The 20,864-nt window shown below is 41.0% G+C and overlaps 2 protein-coding genes across 5 annotated transcripts; both read left to right on the forward strand.

Annotated features, from left to right (window-relative positions):
- The first annotated feature begins 686 nt into the window (after positions 1–686).
- LOC115111637 (MOB kinase activator 1A) lies at positions 687–7,274 on the forward strand. The gene is made up of 6 exons (XM_029637903.2): positions 687–900; positions 1,451–1,617; positions 1,860–1,953; positions 4,562–4,695; positions 4,805–4,968; positions 5,229–7,274. Exons 1-6 carry the CDS (start codon positions 887–889, stop codon positions 5,304–5,306), a joined length of 651 nt encoding a protein of 216 aa, XP_029493763.1. The 5' UTR covers positions 687–886; the 3' UTR covers positions 5,307–7,274.
- A 314-nt stretch (positions 7,275–7,588) lies between these two features.
- LOC115111636 (TRAF-type zinc finger domain-containing protein 1-like) lies at positions 7,589–19,390 on the forward strand. 4 transcript variants are annotated; one of them, XM_029637901.2, is made up of 12 exons: positions 7,589–7,857; positions 8,225–8,265; positions 8,362–8,497; positions 8,634–8,687; positions 8,793–9,231; positions 9,430–9,729; positions 9,910–9,974; positions 15,856–16,110; positions 16,374–16,512; positions 17,110–17,317; positions 18,676–18,727; positions 18,818–19,390. In XM_029637901.2, exons 2-12 carry the CDS (start codon positions 8,231–8,233, stop codon positions 18,854–18,856), a joined length of 1,722 nt encoding a protein of 573 aa, XP_029493761.2. In that variant the 5' UTR covers positions 7,589–7,857; positions 8,225–8,230; the 3' UTR covers positions 18,857–19,390. The 4 variants fall into 4 exon arrangements, with proteins under 4 accessions (XP_029493761.2, XP_029493762.2, XP_029493759.2 ...); XM_029637902.2 differs by having other exon boundaries at positions 8,229–8,265; XM_029637899.2 differs by having other exon boundaries at positions 8,225–8,497.
- Positions 19,391–20,864: the final 1,474 nt, after the last annotated feature.

The following is a 20,864-nucleotide window of genomic DNA, read 5'->3' on the forward strand; positions in this document are numbered from 1 at the left end:
AGAGCCTAAAGAACTATGCACTCTATGCTGCAAACATCATCAAGCCTTCTCTGACCTGTACACAAAATAACTGCACTATACTGCAGTTGTGCACTCTGTTCATCTCATTGCATTCATCTCATTGCATATGTCTGCATTTAGATATATTTATATCTAAATGCTAAACTTCTCTCCGCCCCATTGTGAAATGAGTAGAATTGCATGAAATTAACTTTAAAACTGTAAATGTTCTCTCAGCTGTCAAGAGGGGGACCACTAAAATGTTTTGCGCATGATGTGGGGCAGCCCACAATCAAATCTCGCTTAGGGTCCGCAAAGGATAGGACTGGCCCTGCCCATAAGTCTTCAATTGGGTTGAGATCTGGTAAATGAGATGCCATGGCATATGGTTTAAATAATTTTCATGCTCATCAACACATTCAGTGACCACTCTTTCTCTGTGGATGGGTTCATAGCCAAAATAATGACCTGTCCAGTATTTTTATACATTTAAAATATATATATATACATATACATTAACTTAGGAACCACACATGTGTGGAAGCATTTGCTTTCAATACACTTTATATCTATAATTGACTCAAGTGCTTCCATTATTTTGGCAGTTGCCTGTTTACGGCTCTGGCGTCAACATGCCGAGGAAGATTCTCGCGAGAGAAAATGTTGCGCTATCTACGTAGTTACGTACAATTTTTCTTTATTTTCCGTACATCTTGCACGACGACAACACACTGACAAGTAAGAGGTTTGCAAACTTCGGAGAATTTTCACCAGGGCAGTGGAATCTAGAAACACTATATTTTTACCAAAAAGCAGTGAAACCTTGGAAACGACAGTTTTGCTTATATCTACAATATTCGTTGGTCTACACACGGAGTTTTCAACGATGAGCTTCCTATTGTAAGTAACGTTTGCTAGCTAGTTAACGCGTTAGCTTTGTTGGGTTGTGCTCGTAGCTAGTTCGCTAATTAGCCAGCTATGCTGTTAGCTATATTTGCATAATTTACTAAGACTAGCTAGAAATGCTGTAACCACAGATTATCATAATATTTGTTGAAACTATTGATCATTTTAGTTAACGGTAGCTAGCTTGTGAATGACTAGCCACTGACGTAACGTTCCTAGCTGGATTGAGAACATTAGCTAAATAACAACAAAATTGTTATCTAGCTAGCTATGTGTGTCACATATCAGGGGAACTAATAATTAACCGTTTTTTTTTTACCATGTAGCTAACTAGTAAACAAGTCAGTGGCAAGCAATTATAGATAGCCTGGGTGCCTTCCTGTTTTGTTAGTCAGCTAATCAGAGGAAAGTGTTAAACAGGAAGGTTCACACAGTATGATTTCATATCTTGAGTAGTGAGCACATAGCTACCATCTATTCATCACAGTAACCACAACTTATCCCTGTTGATATTACTCTATCTCCCCCTCATCCCTTCATCCAGTGGCAGTCGTTCCTCTAAAACCTTCAAGCCGAAGAAGAACATCCCAGAGGGCTCCCACCAGTATGAGTTGTTGAAGCATGCGGAGGCAACACTGGGGAGTGGGAACCTGAGACAGGCTGTGATGCTGCCAGAGGGGGAAGATCTCAATGAGTGGATTGCTGTTAATAGTGAGTGAAAAGGGTGATTGAGGGAGGAGAGCACGGGAGATTGAAATGACACAGACTTCATGGCCTATAGGCTGTAGCACAGTGTCTATATACGTGGCCTGAGATGAGATTTGAGTCTGACTGTTCAGTCTGTGGTAATTGCCTCTTTCATATCAAGTACTTTGTCATTGGGCATTTAGTTGCCTGTTCAGTTGTACTTTTACATGGAATAATATGGGCCTTTGGTCTTCTCTCTGTTTCAGCTGTGGACTTCTTTAATCAGATCAACATGCTCTACGGCACCATTACTGAGTTCTGCACTGAGACCAGCTGCTCTGTGATGTCTGCCGGCCCCAGGTAATAAAGGCAGACAGACAATTCAAATGGATAAGGAAGCTGCACGCTCATCTATCTTTGCTGTAGATTTATTTGACCAATGTTTCAGCTAAATAAAGAACCTTCATCAGGGTAACATACAGACATTTGATGCATGTGCCGTCTATTTCAATTCTAATATTCTCTGAAATTGCCTGAAAAGAGTGATGAAAATGTTACTTTAATATGTTTATTTATCCATAAGCTACTGCTATGGTCAGCCCAGCGCAGACAATCCCCACATAGACATGTTTTATTTTGGTCCCTAGTTTTAAACTTTGGTTCAGTGTGTTGGTTTCACTTCATGTTTTTACAATGTAAGTGCAGTACAAAATAAGTTGTTTCTGGAGGAGGCCCGTATTCACAAAGCATCTCAGAGGAGTGCTGATCTAATCATGCCTACTTATTCGTTACGATATAAAAGGAGATACTGATCCTAGATCAGCTGTCCTTCTCTGATGTGCTTTCTGAATACTGATTCCTCTGTCAACTGAATCTACTTAAGTACTGTCGTTAGTTTATTGGTATCTAGTTTTGGCACTTCCTCAGTTCCTTCCCCTGCTCTATTTTTGGTCTCTAATCGGGAGGCCTGCCTGCCATAGCTGGAGCCCCATCTGTGCAAAAGACTACCATTTTGATCCAGTATGAAATCTGTTTTTCATCAATATAGCCACGCAGGACACTGAACATCCCCTATGTCGTTTCATGCTTGGGAATTGTGAGCCAGAACAACATATCCTCGTGAATACAGTCACCCAACATGTATAGGGAACAAAAATCAATGAATGGCTGTCTCGGCCCTCGCAGCTAACGTCAATTTAGAGAGCAAAAGCTGGGGAGTTTTTGAGTCGTTCAGTCAGAGCATAAATTCTCTAACAGTCTTATCTGACAAAGGTATTGATGTGAGTTTATGTGCCTGTCTTGCCACACATTGTTTTCGCCATATCAATTGTGGCCCGTAACATCAAAGTCTCTGCAATAGTGTGTGGTTTCATAGCATAGCGTGCCTAGCCACTCATCGTGGGAATGATTCAAGTGCTGCCTTTTCCCATGATCAAAGGGTGCACTCTGGTTGAATTTTGTCTTTTAGATTTGAATTATTTTCACTTAGGTTTTTAAGATGAACCACATTACAATGATTTTGAGAGATACATTTTGTGCTCCCAATCGGCCCGTAGCATTGTCACCGGCTTGTTCTATCCAAACTGTGCTGTCCCTTCCTCTCTCCCGTTCCACCGTTTTCATTTGGTGGTGGTGCGGGCACCTACTCAATGAGTACCATTTTGGCTTTTTTGCGCTTAGGCTTTTGTGGTGTAGGTTGAGGCTCAGAAGAATAATCATCAGAGATGTCATGATTAATTTCTTCCCTGCCATCTGAGTCATTTTCATTCAGATTTAGTAGCGACGCTAACACAGCATGTGCATCCATTCGTCTTGGGCTTCTTGTCCAAGTAGACTGAGAAGACTGCTTGTATTTGGTGGGCTGATATAAGGTACATACCATTTTGAGATTAGAAATTATAATGGATCAACACAATAGAATGGCCCACCCTGTTCTTCATTCACAATTAGGGATTACATAACGATGCATGTTCACTTCCCCTTGTTCATCAACTCACCCATCATACTTCATCTGCTATGTGTGAAATTAGTTTTGATATAGGTAAGGTTTAGTTTTGAATAAATTATCGGGGCACAACTGGGCACAATACTTTCTTCAACTGTCTTGAGAAGGAGGGGAGCAGCAGGCCCTACTGTCAGGAAAAGAAGGGCAACGGGGAGGAAGCCGTTGCAAAAAATGACATGCCCTCCTCAATCTGGTTATTTTTTTGTGTGTTTTTTGTTGTGAATTTTACCCCTTTTTCTCCCCAATTTCGTGGTATCCAATTGTTGTAGTAGCTACTATCTTGTCTCATCCCTACAACTCCTGTACGGGCTCTGAGAGATGAAGGTTGAAAGTCATGCGTCCTCCGATACACAACCTAACCAGCCGTACTGCTTCTTAACACAGCGCGCATCCAACCCGGAAGCCAGCCGCACCAATGTGTCGGAGGGTACCTGGCAATGACATCATGCACCTGGCAACCTTGGTTAGCGCGCACTGCGCCTGGCCCGCCACAGGAGTCGCTGGTGTGCGATGAGACAAGCCGACCAAGCCCTCCCTAACCCGGACGACGCTAGGCCAATTGTGCGTCGCCCCACGGACCTCCCGGTCGCGGCCGGTTATGACAGAGCCTGGGCGCGAACCCAGGGACTCTGATGGCACAGCTGGCGCTGCAGTACAGCGCCCTTAACCACTGCGCCACCCGGGAGACCCTCAATCTGGTTATTACTCCGGGTTCTGTTTTTGATATTAAGATTCTAACAACTACCGTGTGTTATATAGACTTATTTTGTCTTCATAAAGGGGGGGGTTTACTTAAATGGCAGAGTAATATTTTTTGTTTCATTCATGAGCAGTCCAAATGACTGCTTTAGCAGGTCTAGTATTAAGCCATGTGTGACATTGTCCAACAATCAGTGATGTTGAATTGTGCCAAAAACAGAGGGAGTCAATTGCATGTTAAAATTCCATCTCACCTCCATCAAGGTATGAATACCACTGGGCTGATGGCACCAACATCAAAAAGCCCATCAAGTGCTCTGCTCCCAAGTACATAGACTACCTGATGACCTGGGTGCAGGATCAGCTGGATGATGAGACACTCTTCCCCTCCAAGATAGGTTAGTTGAAAATTCACATTTGTGCGGATGAATTTTAAATCTTCACAGCCTTAACCTAGACCTTTTGGCTTTGAGACAATGATAGAACTCCCCTGCTCTGTCTCCCCAGGAGTGCCCTTTCCTAAGAACTTCATGTCTGTGGCCAAGACCATTTTGAAGCGCCTGTTCAGAGTCTATGCCCACATCTACCACCAGCATTTTGACTCTGTGATGCAGCTGCAGGAGGAGGCCCACCTCAATACCTCCTTCAAACACTTCATCTTCTTTGTCCAGGTGACACTGCTAATACATTCAAAATATCAAATACTCTATTTTATTGGTGTTTAGAAATTATTGTCATGATTCTATCACAGGGGTTTTTCATGCTTCCATGGATGTAGCAAATAGTATTATATTCCCATTGATGCATTGTGCAATTATTATTCAGTTAACAGGTGTAATTGTTACTATCCTGTGTAAATATAACAGGAACCTTGATTTTATGTCCTATCACGGTCACATATGGTTTTTACCTTGGTTGTGTGTCTGTTTAGGAGTTCAACCTCATTGATCGTCGTGAGCTGGCCCCCCTGCAGGACCTCATTGAGAAGCTGGGCTCCAAGGACAGATAAACTCCTTCCTCTCTCTCTTTTTCCTCCCCTCTCCTCTCTCTATCTCGCTCTCTCTGTGCCTACCACCTCTCTGGGTTTCAATAATTGTCCACTCTTTCACTTTGTGCCTTTTTCTTTCTCCCTCCATTCATTACCTGTTCTTTTGTTGTTCTGTTCCAGTTTCTTGCTCTCTAGTTGTCTGTCCGCTTTGTTTTAGAGCTTGTATTGTTAGAGTGAGCTCTATCTAGTCTTTAAGGTAAGATACCAGAGTGTAGTATGTAAAAGGTGTATTTTGTAATTTTGGTAAACAAGTTATATAATTGGGACCTACTGACCTGTACTGTGGACCAAGATGTTTAAAGAGTTGAAATGGACTCCAGCATTTCTTTCCTATAAGATTTGGGTCAGTTTAAAGTATATCTATATTCTAAAACAGTTTTACATGCTTTTTAAAAAACATTTTAACTCATGTTTTCAGTTGAAGTTTTGGTCAATAATGTACTTTGATACAGTTTTTTGGATCTGTGTCTGACACGGTTTTAGATTTGTAGATTTATTTCTCTTAGGGTGAAAGAAGTTGCAAAAGCCAGGGAATATTGATCAATAAATATTTGCTGTGACACTTGATATACTTGTGAAATAGATAATCCTCCATAGTTCATAAACAATCAGTGATCATATTTGTATGCTTTACTTGACTACTTAGACATTATAATATATGGTATTTTAAGAGAAAGCAATCAAAGTATCAGAGGATACATTTGAAAATGTATATGAAATGTCAAAAAGGAAATGTAGTATAATGTGAATATTTAGATTTGACTCATTCTGTCATTTCACTCAAACAGCACACATGTGCCTCTGATGTTTTAACTGTGTCAAATTCCTTGGATATCTTTGTCCTACATGCTGGTACTTAATTTTAAAATCAGTATCAAGTCAAACATTGTTTTATTGTTTATTAAACATAATTTTACTTTAGTCATGTATGCAAAATGCAATAATAGCAATAGTGCTTGCACCGATACATGACAAGGGTCAATGTACAGAATATACTTTTTTGTTTGTTGATATTTTCTGTTATTTGTCTTATCTGAGTGTGACATGTTAATTCACCCAAGTCATTATATATGTTCAATCTTGGCACACAGGGCTAAAGCAGCAGGGCTGTTTGTTGTGCCACCTTGACACAAATGCAATTTTGATCACCAAAATGGAATCTTAGGCAATGTAAATACATGTTACACTGCTTATCTCTCTTTTGGCCCCCAGTTTGGAAAATACATCCTTGTAGAAATATGGTCTACTAGTCAACATTAAGCAGTTGTGAGATTGGCGTGTCTTTTCAAAACCCCAGCATGTTTGTGATATTCATCATCTTTCCTAATATGTTTGATTTGTCTGGATAAAGTGACCTAATATACCGCCGGTATGTGTACTTAACGATTTTATTGCATTCAACATTGTAATTTTGAATGTGGAGTTAGTCCCCATAGGTAGTAATGAGCTGTTGGGAATAATAAGACCATACACACTCCATATGTTTCTGGAATGTATCAGGTGTAGTTTTCTTAATTTTGGGGGGAAATGATGCCTACTTTTGGTTTTTATTTTGATTTCATATGATTTATTTGACAGATTTACTTCATTTTCTCTACCTTTTCCTCCCATATATCTAATGCCATAGAGTTAAAAAAAAAAAAAAATTTTTTTATTGCTGTAAAATGAATTGTGACTTTTGAGTAAAGAATTCAAAAAGGGTTAGACTTTTTATATATATTTAGATGGTTATAGACCTTTTGGAGGTAGCCTAATTTGTGGGAAATGAATGTTACAACTGTGAGTCCAATACTCTGCTGTAAATAAGATAATTTACAGTACATTATGTGAACAAAACTGTGCCTTAGAAAAGAGAAAATAACGTGTCTGAAATTACAGTATTGATGGCACAATAGTTTGATAAACATTAAAAGGAATTTGTGGAGATTGCATGTGTCTGTTTTGAAAGTATTTTAAATGTGTACGAGAGCCTCACAACAATTAATTGGTTGCTCAAAGGATCAAAAAGAGTAGGGAAACTAAATTACACTTTTCTTGATAATAACTTTGCTTGATGTAAGATCGCATCTACTATTCGGAAGTTACCGCATTGAAGTTGACATTTATAAGGGTTAAGGAAGGTTAGATGGGTAGGGGTTAAGGATTTAGGATATGGACATGCCAATGATCAAATGAGAGAATTCCACTCGGGTGATCTCATTGGTTAACTGTCTTTCGATGACTAGCGAATCAGAGTTGTGCGTCACTAATACTTTCAAGAAACGCTCTCACTTCGCTAGCTAGCACCCTAAAAATGGCTTGCATAAACGAGCTTGAAAAGTAGCTAGCTAGGGTCAAAATCATACAAAGTTAGCAGCAAAAGAGTTTTATTGTCACCCCAGAAGTTTACTCTGACATTTAGCTTTTCAAATGGCGATTTAAAGCCGCCCTCCATATTTAGCTATCGTCTAGAGATACCTAAAGTTACGTTAGCCAAGTACAGTAAACAAACAAGGGACTGAACTCAGCACAGGTAGCTATGTGACTTTCTCATTTATAGATACCGGTACAATCTGGTAAATCGAAACTACCAGCATCGAACTGAAACAATAGCTAGCTACGTTCTATGTTCGCCTGGTCATTGTCAGCCAAATGACGATACTAGCTAACTGGGAACGTTTTCTAGCTAGCTAACGTTACTATTTAGTTTGGACAGATTGCTAGCTAGCAATAATGTGGGTTGTGGGTCATTGTAACGTTATCTGTACATTCTGTAGTAAACTTGTTATAAAAGGCGATATTTGATGCCACATACGTTTTCGGGGGATTGTTTGCCGCCAGAGTTTTTCAAATGCCTTTTGACAATTTCAACCTATTTTTCTTTCCCTCTTATTTCAAAGCAAGCCATGGCAGATGAAAGCACAACGTTCTGTGCCAATTGGTAAGTGTGAATATTCAGGGAAGTTGAGGGACAATGTGTATAAATGCACATTAGGGCTCTTTCCCTCTCGTTCTTTCTTTCTCTCCCACTCTCTAGTCAGCATGACATTCCAGAGGCTAATTTCACTACTCATGAGATTCACTGTTGCCGGAATATTACTCTGTGTGAGGTGTGCCAAGAGCCAGTGCCCCGTTCAGATCTTAAGCAGCACAAGGAGCAGGAACATATGCAGGTAAAGTGCTAAACATGGAGAGGGCGGGAGGTGGTTAGGCTAGTCATAAGTTAGCATATTCAAAGCTAGGGACACATCCCTAAGTTGCTGTACACTTGTTGCAAAGGAGGCTTCAAACTTTTTCTTTAAATTTCAGGTGAAATGTAAGTGTGGTTTAAAGGTTGAGAAAATCCATATCGAATCCCACCAGGTATGTGAAACTTGTATCAGGATGGAGACCTCATCTACCTGACGTGATGGTCATGTATTACAAATTCAACTGAGACGTGGCTTTTATCTGACCTCTCTTTTTCAGAGCTCTGACTGCAATCAGCGGATGGTGCCATGTCAGTACTGTGACCTGGAGGTGGTTTTCAGTCAGTCTAAGGAGCATGAGGATTATTGTGGTACGCGCACAGAGCCCTGTCCATTCTGCATGTGCAATGTAATGTTGAGGGAGCAGGCTGTCCACCCAACCTGGTGTGGTAGCCTCATGCCTCAAGAGAGGAACAACAGCCGGGCAAGTCACAGCCCAGCAGAACCCCAGTCCCCAGGAGCCTGGTTTGAAGCCTACTCCATCCGTAACCTGTTGAGGGCCAAGGAGGGAGGAGGCCACAAGAACAACAACGCCAGTGCATCTGACCGCAGGGCCCTACCACGGCCCCTGGAGGCCAGAGTGCACAACAGCACCCGGGGGCAAGTGGGCCTGGGAGGAAGGGGGGACATTGCCCCGAGGAATACAGACTTCAGCCACTGTACGTCAGCCAATGGCTCATACAAAGTGTTCAAGCTTTTCTTGTCCCTTTACATTTTACCAAAAACATATATTAGAATGTATATTCTGGTATTGACAAACTTCCCTGGCCTATATTAAAGTGGAACATTGTTTAATTGGAATATTCTTTTTGTGTGCTTTGTAAAAACATATCTCACTTGTGTTTTTACCTCCCCAGTGCTGGAACAGGAAGCATCAGTGATGGCCAACAACAATTACAGCATGGCATCATTGGCATGGCCTGCAGGCCAATCACTGGGAGAGGACTCTGCCAACCTGGACTACCTGCTGGCCCTCAGCCTGCAGAGTGATGGGGACACTGGGGATCTAGGGGGAGGAGAGGGAGCCTTGTGGACGGATGTCTGGGACCACAAACTTGGAAGGATGTCCAACACCGGCTCCCTCATCTCTCCCATCTCTGCCCCAAACAACTACCAACATATCACCACAGGCACCAATACAGACCTTGACCAGACAGGTGAGATACTATACAAAATACCACTTATTGTCCCAGTTTGTTTTCATGTGAGAATTATTTTCTGTTACAGTATGTTGCCCTCCTCTGCCTTTTACATTTTGACATTTCCACCCCTCTTCTGAATAAATCTTGTGTTTTCTATTGTACCCATTATTACTTTGCTCTTTTTCTCCTATTTAGACACCATGTTGCCCTGTGAGTTCTGTGAGGATCTGTTTCCTGAAGTGGACCTCATTTTACACCAGGTTAGAAGGATCTTTTGACTCTTAGCCTACAAGTCAGGCTAACTCAATGGCGGCTGAGTCTGACGAGACCTGGGAATAAATGTCCTTTATAGGCTGCATCAGTTAGTTATAAACTCAGCCCCCCTTATTTCCTTCCTGTGGATGTTGTTTTTCTTTTGTTCACTCCCTCTGGTCTAATTTCCTAGTTTTCCCTCCTGATAACAGTTCATACTCGGTCACCGTTCATTTTGTCTTACACTTGGTATTAGGATTGGGCGATGTCAACCTTTGTCCTATTGTGATTATGTACTTATAAAACGTGATGTACGATGGTATTTCTCCCTTTTGATTCAGAGGGGTTGTGTTAAATGGGGAAAACACATTTCAGTTTAGTGCATTGTTGTGCAACTGACTAGGCATCCGCTTTGTCCCCCAAAAATACATTCTACAAAAATAAAAACCGCTGAAACCACAGTAATGCTATAGCGTGAAATCACATGCTACAACTGGATGAATCAGGAAGAAAGATAATGTTATTAAAAGCCTTGGCAGAGGCGAAGTGCAGGCAAATATTTTCTAATATCCCTTTCTGGTGGAGCGTGTGTGTCTGCCTCATGCACATGATGGAGCAAAGTGACAATCAACTGATAATGAACAGGCGGTCTTACCTTAGTGAGTTAGGTTATAGTCCATGAGCCAGGGCGTCAGTCGGGCCGACGATGTCTCAGGGATTTCTTTGAAGGTCTATGTCTCTAGAGGTGGACAATGTGTAATGTGCAGCAATAGTAGCTCTCTTTGTGCTATCACTCTTTCTTTCATCACTCCATCAGATGTGTTTTTTTCCCTAGGGATTTTACCCTATGACAAACAGTCAGTATACAACAAGCTATTGCTCACTTATACACTTTAGTCATATCATTGTAAAGCTTAGATTCATCAGGCACATTTTTCAGAACTTTGACCTCTGTTAAATATCATAATTACCTGTTATAAATGGATTTAAAAAGCAAACCATGATACATTTTCAACTTTGTTTGACAAGTGGAAATTGTATAGATACACTACCTTTCAAAAGTTTGGGGTCACAGAAATGTCCTTGTTTTTAAAGAAAAACCTTTTTTTTTTGTCTATTTAAAATAACATCAAATTGATCAGAAATACAGTGTAGACATTGTTAATGTTGTAAATTGTAGCTGGAAACGACAGATTTTTAAAAATTGAATATATATATATAGGTGTGCAGAGGCCCATTATCAGCAACCATCACTCCTGTGTTCCAATAGCACGTTGTGTTGGCTAATCCAAGTTTATAATTTAAAAAGGCTAATTGATCATTAGAAAACCCTTTTGCAATTATGTTAGCACAGTTGAAAGCTTGTGCTGATTGAAGAAGCAATGAAACTGGCCTTCTTTAGACTAGTTGAGTATCTGGAGCATCAGCATCTGTGGGTTCGATTACAGGCTCAAAATGGCCAGAAACAAATAACTTTCTTCTGAAACTCGTCAGTCTATTCTTGTTCTGAGAAATTATGGCTATTCCATGTGAGAAATTGCCAAGAAACTGAAGATCTTGTACAACGCTGTGTACCACTCCCTTCACAGAACAGCGCAAACTGGCTCTAACCAGAATAGAAAGAGTGGGAGGCCCCGGTGCACAACTGAGCAAGAGAACAAGGACAAGCCTTCATTTCTCATCATAGTGATGTAGAAAACACAACCATGTGTGCCAGATATATAAAGATTATTCACAGAAATGTGTTAATGTTCCTAGAAAGCTGTCTGAATCACTGATTTCTGAAGACGCTACGATCAACAATTGCAATATTTAATCTTCAACCATGGTAAATGAATACGTACATGTGAATAGTCATGGATGTGATTTGATTAAAATGACATACGATGTAGCTGTTTTCAGTATGAGGACTATACCGTTTATTCGGGAAGTATTCAGACCCCTTCACTTCTTCCACATTTTGTTACGTTACAGCCTTATTCTAATATGGATAAAAAAATCAAAAAAATATGAATCAATCTATACACAATACCCCCTAATAACAAACTAAAGACACGTTTTTAGATATTTTTGCAAATGTATTAAAAATGCCAAATACAGTCCCTTTACTGTGAAACTCAAAATTGAGCTCTGGCGTGTCCTGTTTCCATTGATCATCCTTGAGATGTTTCTACAACTTGATTCGAGTCCACTTGTGGTAAATTCAATTGATTGGACATGATTTGGAAAGGCGCACACCAGTCTATATAAGGTCCCACAGTTGACAGCGGATGTCAGAGCCAAAACTAAGCCATGAGGTCGAAGGAATTGTTAGTAGAACTCCGAGACAGGATGGTGTTGAGGCACAAATCTGAGGATGGGTACCAAAACATTTCTGCAGCATTGAAGGTCCCCAAGAACAGTGGCCTCCATCATTCTTAAATGGAAGAAGTTCGGAACCACCAAGACTCTTCCTAGAGCTGGCAGCGCGGCCAAACTGAGCAATCGTGAGAGAAGGGCCTTGGTCAGGGAAGTGACCAAGAACCTGATGGTCACTCTGACAGAGTTCATCTGTGTAGATGGTTGTCCTTCTGGAAGGTTCTCCCATCTCTGCAGCACTCCACCAATCAGACCTTTATGATACAGTGGCCCGGCGGAAGCCACTCAGTAAAAGGCATGTGACAGCCTGTTTGGGGTTTGCCAAAAGGCACCTACAGGACACTCAGACCATGAGCAACAAGATTCTCTGGTTTGAGGAAACCAAGATTAAACTCTTCGGCCTGAATGCCAAGTGTCACGTCTGGAGGAAACCTGGCACCCCTCATCACCTGGCCAATACCATCCCTACAGTGAAGCATGGTGTTGGTAGCATGGTGTTGGTAGCATCATGCTGTGGGGATGTTTATCAGTGGCAGGATCAAGGCAAAGATGAAAGGAGCAAAGTACAGAGATCCTTGATGGGTCTTAGACTGGGTCTAAGGTTCTCCTTCCCATAGGACAACTTCCCTGAGCACACAGCCAAGACAACATAGGAGTGGCTTTGGGACAAGTCTCAATGTCCTTGAGTGGCCCAGCCAGAGCCTGGACTTGAATCCGATCAGACATCTCTGGAGAGAGCTGAAAATTGCTACGCAGTGACACTCCCATCCAACCTGACAGAGCTTGAGATGACCTGCAGAGAAGAATGGGAGGAACTCCACATACAGGTGTGCGATGCTTGTAGTGTCATACCCAAGAAGACTCAAGGCTGTAATCACTGCCAAATGTGCTTCAACAAAGTACTGAGTAAAGGGTCTGAATACTTATGTAAATGTAATATTTCAGTTTTTTATTTTTAATACATTTGCAAACATTTCTAAGCCTGTTTTTGCTTTGTCATTATGGGTTATTGTATAGATTTGAATCAATTTTAGAATTAGTCTAACGTAACAAAGTGTGGGGAAAAGTGAAGGGGCCTGAATTCTTATCGAATGCACTGCATACCAAACACCTTACATTCCATTACAGTGTAGTAAAATCCAATGTTGTGCCTGTTGGCTTATTACATTACTTTTAGTATTCTATTAACGGACCAATCTGCTTTGGCCCCATAGTAAGAACTTGAATGAACTACATATAATAGTTTGTTGCTCACATCAGGTGAAAACGAATTGGCATTCCAATGGAATTTTACATTGTAATGTATTTAGCAAGTGTCTAGTCCTCTACTACCGTTGCTGCACTGCAATCACACATTTTCCAACTCTATGGACATAAAAAAAATTGTGGGCCCAAGTGAGCCTGATGACACACATTTGTGGGTTTGGCTCATGGACTATTATAAATCATGGTCTGGATAGAAGTAAAGTCTACGGTCTTCAGAACTGGATAATTGCTTTGCATCATCCTCTTCTCTTAAAGGAGAATTTACCCCAAATCAAATAACTCCAAAGGGATTTCATACATTGAAACTACTTCAGTGGAGTTTGCCCTCTCTCCCTGTAGTGCTGTATTGAAATGGCTGCAAAAACGGGACTTGTGACCTTGCTCTGCTCCGTTGCCAGTGAATTTTATGTTTCAGAAATCTGCAAAATGTGGACAAATTCGTTTTATTGAAAGTGTACGGCCGAATGAGCTATTTTTGTCATGTGCTATCGCTTTTGAGCCACTAAAGGTGTACTTTTCCACCTAAATCGTTTGCAGTGTAATGCTCATGTGCACCGTCATGGGGAGACACTGCTACGTAGAAATGTCACGATATGCCCTTATGTGGAGCTTGAAGTCACAGATTTTTTTTTAAATGGGGGGGGGGGGAGAAGGAGCTGGAGCGAAAGTTGATTTATAAATTAGGCATGTCGCAGGTAAAGTTAGTTATGCAAAGTGGGGGAAAAGATGGTAGAAAGAGAGCTGTTATTCGGTCCCTAGCTGTACTTTATACTGGAAATCAAAGGAAGAAGGCACCAAATATCACTGTTTTCTGATAAAGATACAGAGATGCAGAAGATGGTTATTAGCAATTCGAAATAGTAAAAGTAAATAATTATACAACCAACCTTGCATTGCTCTGTATGTGTGTATCCAGCACTTCATCAACGATGGATATGAACGAGATATCCAATCTGGATTTATGGGGGCAGAAAACCTAAGGATCCTAAAAGATGGGGAGAGAGCAAACTCCACTGAACTAGTTTCAATGTATGGAATCACTTGGGAGTTTCTGGATTTTGGGTAAACTTCTCCTTTAATGGGCATAAAGCTGTGATTGAGAGTAGCCTAAGCCATTCGACTTCTTTTTGAAAGCGGCAACCTTAAGCTATTAGAATATTTGGGAAATAGGCTACTGTTCATTAATTTAATACTCCTAATAGGAGGATAGGTTATTGGCCATTTGATTTTTTCAACCTCGCTTGGTGGGATTCTTCTGCACTGCACGGACAATTCCTGTCTTAATAAGCTTAAACTTGATAAAACGTATCATTAAATTTTTCTATAGGCCAATATTATATTGTTTTCCTCATTTATTAGTCCCCTGACTGCCTTACGTAAGGCAGTCAGGGGACTAATAATGAGAGGAAAAACAATATAATATTTAGGCTATTAATACAACTTTTTGCGATGGGTATCTGTTAGATTCATTCATTGTTTGATCGGTAGAGAAAGCATGCATGCACAAAACAATGAAAGCCTAGCCCAAAGTCATATTAATATCAAATGGAGAGACAAGGGAATAATGCCTACTTTAAAAAAAAAACAGTTAGGCACAAGGGTAAATCCACTTGAATTCAATCACTTTTTGACAGCACCCCTTTTGATTTGAACAAAACCTTCCATACATATTTTCCCATTGTAGAAGTCCTGACAAAAAGGGATTGAATTCAAATGGATTGTGTCTGTTCTAAAACAAAATCTCGGTTTCAGCTATAAGGCCCATGCACCCGAGAGAGAGAGACAATATTTTCTGACTGGACATTTTGCGCCTCCCTGTCTAGCCTATATTCCTCTGTTCTGTAGGCCTATATAACATGTGCTATTTATTGAAATAGGACTAGGCAGATTACTCAGAATGTCACTTGTGTGCTGCCCTTGCCAGTCAAGTTCAAATAGGATAAACCATTGTTCGTCACATCACGATGTCGTCACCATCGACGATGCCTGTCAATCATCGTCGATAGACGATACTATCGTAATATCACTCAACCCTACTTGGTATCCCACCCCCACACCTTTTTAAATGCACAATTATGTAACGTCGATAGTTATGGCGAAATGCCACAATATGTAAATGTTTAGAAAATGACTAACAGTTCTATCTGAGGGCTGATTTGATAGTGTGGATCATGTGGTAATTACCTGAGGGGAGGTAGCTAGCCACCTGATCTATCTGGTGAGCAGAAATACATTTTTCCCACCATGGCTGTTTTTGTCTTTCAGACTGGCTGTAGTCCAGCCTCAGCCTTTGCATCTTTCAGCAAGCGTCCTCCATCTCCACGCTATGATGACAGGATTGCTAGGGGTGCTGTTGGTCTTCTGCACATACCACCTGACACCCCTAGCTTCCCCACCTTGCCCCTTTCAGTCTCCCCGCTCTCCTACAGTTCACCTGCCAGTCCACTAGAGGGGGACGTGGTTATTCCCTGTGAGTTCTGTGGCGTGGCCCTGGCGGAGGCCGTTGTCTTTCACCACCAGGTAGGCCTATGTTATTTGCTCTGCAAGATGTAGTACTGTAAGAACTGAAGATCATAATCAAAGAGTGTATGCCAATCATTTGAAAAAGTCCTTAGTCACAATACAAATGAGGGAGAAAAGTCCTTTTGACGGGTAGAAAATCTGGTAACTTTGCTCCTATACCTGTGTATTAACATGGTAATTACTTAAGTATTATTGCACTAACATGTTTCTCCATAGTAATTTCCTAGTAATCGAGTAGAGCATGACACTTTTTTTTACAGGATAAGTGTGACCTCCGACCCTGCTCTGTTCACTCAGTGGATAAGGTCAGCAAAGTGTCCTTTCAGAAACCATCTCTTCCTCCAAAAGAGAGCTGTGGACAGAACTCCCCTGAGGTGCAGAGGAGACTCAAGCACCAATGTAAGACACTGAACCCCATGTTCACCAATGCTCAATCATTTTTAACAAAGTCAATGTTTGGGTGACATCTATCCACCTATGTTTTATTTTATTAAAATGTTATTTTACAAGGTAGGTTGATTGAAAACACATTCTCATTTACAGCAATGACATGGGGCATAGTTGCAGGGGAAAGGGGGGAGATGAATAAGTCAATTGGAAGCTGGGGGTGATAAGGTGGCTATGATGGTATGAGGGCCAGATTGGGCTTAACACCCCTTCTCTTACTATAAATGCAATGGGATCTTTAGTGACCACAGAGAGTCAGGACACCTGTTTAACATCCCATCCAAAAGACTGCACCCTACACAGGGTAATGTACCAATTACTGCCATAGTGTATTGGGATATATTTTTTTAGACCATAGGAATGAGTGCCTCCTGGCCCTCCAACACCACATCCAGCAGCATCTAGGCTCCCATCTCGGGACCAACTCTGCTTCGCTTCAGACAAGGCAGCAGTGGGATGCAGGGTGGTATGCTGCTATGTATAATTTGTACATCAAATTCAGAGAGACTGACTAATTTTGTGTGTGTGTGTACTCCCTTGCATCTAAAGTGGACTCCTTGAGTGGGCTGGACAGAGAGAGGCCCCTGGTACGAAGCCCAAACGAATGGCAGAGAGACCACAGTGGGCTGCCCATTACAGGGAAGATCTCAAACTGTGATCCCCAGGTGAAGAACAGACTCCAGCATGGCAGAGAGGCAGATGGAGGCCACTCACTTTTCAGTGAAGGCCACAAATCCAACTCTGCAGCAGCTGTGGGGTAAGAACAATGACATACCTTCCATAATGTAATTTTAACAAACAATTTGTTTTGGTACAAAAACGTAATTTTAAAATGGTTTGGAAACCTAATATCTGGATTATGTTTTGTGTTACAGAATTAGTGTTAAGCGTTTTCTTTAGTATAATATAGGGATGGTAATTAAAGGATGTAACGATTCACCAATACACATCGCTCCCTGGTTCAAATGTTTAATATATGAGTGCACATGTGGGAGCCCAAACCGATCCACATTAAGCATGCATCGGTTAGAGAAAAATGACTCAAACCTTACAAATCGCCTATTTACCAATGTTTTTAACTCATTGTTTTATTCCAAAAATACCTCTTATCTGTTGTGACTGAATTGATGCCGCCTTCAGTTCAGTAGCCTATCGAACTTTCATGCATGTTCTGCATATGACTGTCAGATAACAACTGTGTGCATTGTGCAGGAGACACAGCTGCTCGTGCAAACAAGAGGTAGACCTATCCCCTGTTCTAATATCTGACACTTCAGCATTCAGATGCTTGTACAATGGCTTTCACAATGTCAAATGATAGGCTTTATTAGTTACAACCTATGTAGTTTGCTGGGTCATTGTTACCGAATGCACAGTAGAAAGTTGTTTTACCGGAGTTGTGTAGTTTACCAGAGTGGATGCAACGCACATTCAATTGATGATTGGGGTTTTAAATCATTCAGATTTTATTTAGATTGTTCAGGTTCACCATAAATAATTTTGGTAGATTTGCTTTAAACAGTTAGTGTATTTGGTCATTTTTACATGAACATGGTAATTTCATAAAGGACAGCAATCATTTCGCATTCATTGGTTGAAGCGGTAAAAATGGTCGAAACCATTCGCTTTCAAAAGGGGGGTAAAATCCCAAACTACATTGTTAAATGGCTAAATGCCATGCTAATTTCTAAATATAAATATTGACATAGTAGTAGCTCAGCATTTTCAATCTGTTAAAAATGACAAGTTAATCAGTGGTGATGGGGGATCTCAGATAAAAAGTGTGTGTGTGGGGGGGGGGGACCGGACCAAAAGCATACATTTACCCCACCCCTAATCTGATAGTGGGGTTGTAGATGCTCAGGTTTGCCCATTGGCTTGGCTCAGGTGCCTACACACACTGAGGGCCTCTCAGTTTAGGGAAGTAATCTCAGACAGATCCACCTCTAATCAAACTGAATTGCACCGATTAATTTCAAACTAAAAAATATCATTCCTGTATCATATTGGAGCCAATGCATCTAGATATGTGTCGAATCGTTCATGAAAGAGAGATGCACGTCCCTAATGATAATGCTTCCAAATTAAATAAAATATTTTGCCTCTATCCACCAGACCACCCCTAAGAGAAAATAATGGGGGAAGAAGGAATGCAGGGCCATCAAAGGTAAACAAACAATCATTGTTTCTTTAGAGCTTCTATGGGGTCATCTTTTAAGTAAATTTGAATGTTTTCTGTGACCACATTCATTTTTAGGTGCCTAAGAAGCAAAACAAAGAACAGGACGAGGAGTGAGGTCGAGACTGTCGATGGGAAGAGCACCAGGCAATCACCAAATGCTTTTTGTGTGAGCTGTGGTCTGTCACACTAAAAGTGGTGTTTCTGGCTGACTACATTGAAGACACCTCCGAGGTCTCACCATGCTTAGGTTGGTGTTTAACACTGATGCCCAACTGCGCAGCAGATTACGTGGTGCGCAACCAGTGGTTGAATCAATCCAATATAGTTGGCCTAAAACACGATCCGTCTCTTTATTGCCTGTATGTGTGTCGGTATGTATCAGTCGCTCTACCTTAAAAAAAAAAAAAGTATAAACAGTCAAACTGACATTTTTGTGAGTTTAAGCTTTAAGCTTATTGTAATCCTTTCAGTTTTAAACTTTTAATATAAATTGTATAGAATCTAAAACCCACCTTATTATACTCTTGAAAAAACTATGTAAAGAAAAAAAAATGTATATGTAAGACATCTTGAAGCGCCACAAAGTAATTGTACTGTTCTCTGAATAAGGGAAAATCAATGACAAATAAATACATTATCTAAGCATTATTTGTATTTCAGACTGCACCTATAAGTGTTTTTATTCAAATACACTGATGTCATCTTCATACTTTTAATAAATCCTAGTATTGATGCATATGTGCTTGTTGATCACTCTTAATGTAAAAGAATGTTCTCAATACAAAGTATTTATTCATCACTGCTTTGAAACCTACACATATCACCTACACATATCACATTGGTTACTGCAGTATGACCAGAGAGTGAGATTGGCAGAGATTCAAAATTAGTACTTGGTCAATGGTCCTCTATTTTCCCCACCTGTAAAAGTATAGTTTGCAGACCATTGGCATTCATTTCTTCAGTTCAGTGTTGGCTGTATCCCTCATTCAATAGGTTAAACATCATCTCAATTATAGGCTCTAATCTATGGACTGTATATGACTGAGAATACAGATATCTTAACAAATAAAAGGGTAGGAGCATGGATCAGAACCAGTCAGTATCTGGTGTGACCACCATTTGCCTCATGCAGTACATCTGCTTCGCGTAGTGTTGATCAGGCTGTTGATTGTGGCCTGTGGAATGTTGTCCCACTCTTCAATGACTGCGAAGTTGCTGGAAATTGGTGGGAACTGGAAAACGCTGTCGATCCAGAGCATCCCAAACATACTCTATGGGTGACATGTCTGGTGAGTATGCAAGCCATGGAATAAGTGGAATTGTGTACAGATCCTTGTGACATGGGGCCATGCATCACGCTGAAACATGAGGTGATGGCAGGTGAATGACAAGACAATGGGCCTCAGGATCTCGTCATGGTATCTCTCTGCATTCAAATTGCCATTGATAAAAAGCAATTGTGTTCGTTGTCCATAGCTTATGCCTGCTAATACCATAACCCCACCTACATGTGGTGCACTGTAGCCTAGTGGTTATAGCATTAGGCCAGTGACCAAAAAGCTGTTGTTCTGCCCCCGAGCAAGGCAGTCAATCCACTGTTCCCCGGGCGCCGAAGACGTGGATCTCGATTTAAGGCAGCTCCCCGCACTTCTCTGATTCAGAGGGGTTGGGTTAAATGCGGAAGACACATTTCAGTTGAAGGCATTGTTGTACAACTGACTAGGTATCCCCCGTTCACACGATGCCAAACACGTGGTCTGCGGTTGTGAGGCCGGTTGGACATAGTGCCAAATTCCCTAAAATGACGGAGGCGGCATATGGTAGATAAATGAACATTCTATTCTCAGGCAACAGCTCTGGTGAACATTTCCACAGTCAGCAAGCCAATTGCACGCTCCCTCAAAACTATAGACATCTGAGGCATTGTGCTGTGTGAAAAACACAAACATTGTAGAGTTGTCTTCTATTGTCCCCAGCACAAGGTGCACCTATGTATTGATCATGCTGTTCAATCAGCTTCTTGATATGCCACACCTGTCAAGTGTATGGATTATTTTGACAAAGAAAAGCTCACTAACAGGGATGTAAATATTTGTGTGAAAAATTAGAAAAGCTTTTA

The sequence above is a fragment of the Oncorhynchus nerka genome, linkage group LG27, assembly GCF_034236695.1.
Source record: "Oncorhynchus nerka isolate Pitt River linkage group LG27, Oner_Uvic_2.0, whole genome shotgun sequence".
Classification (NCBI taxonomy): domain Eukaryota; kingdom Metazoa; phylum Chordata; class Actinopteri; order Salmoniformes; family Salmonidae; genus Oncorhynchus; species Oncorhynchus nerka.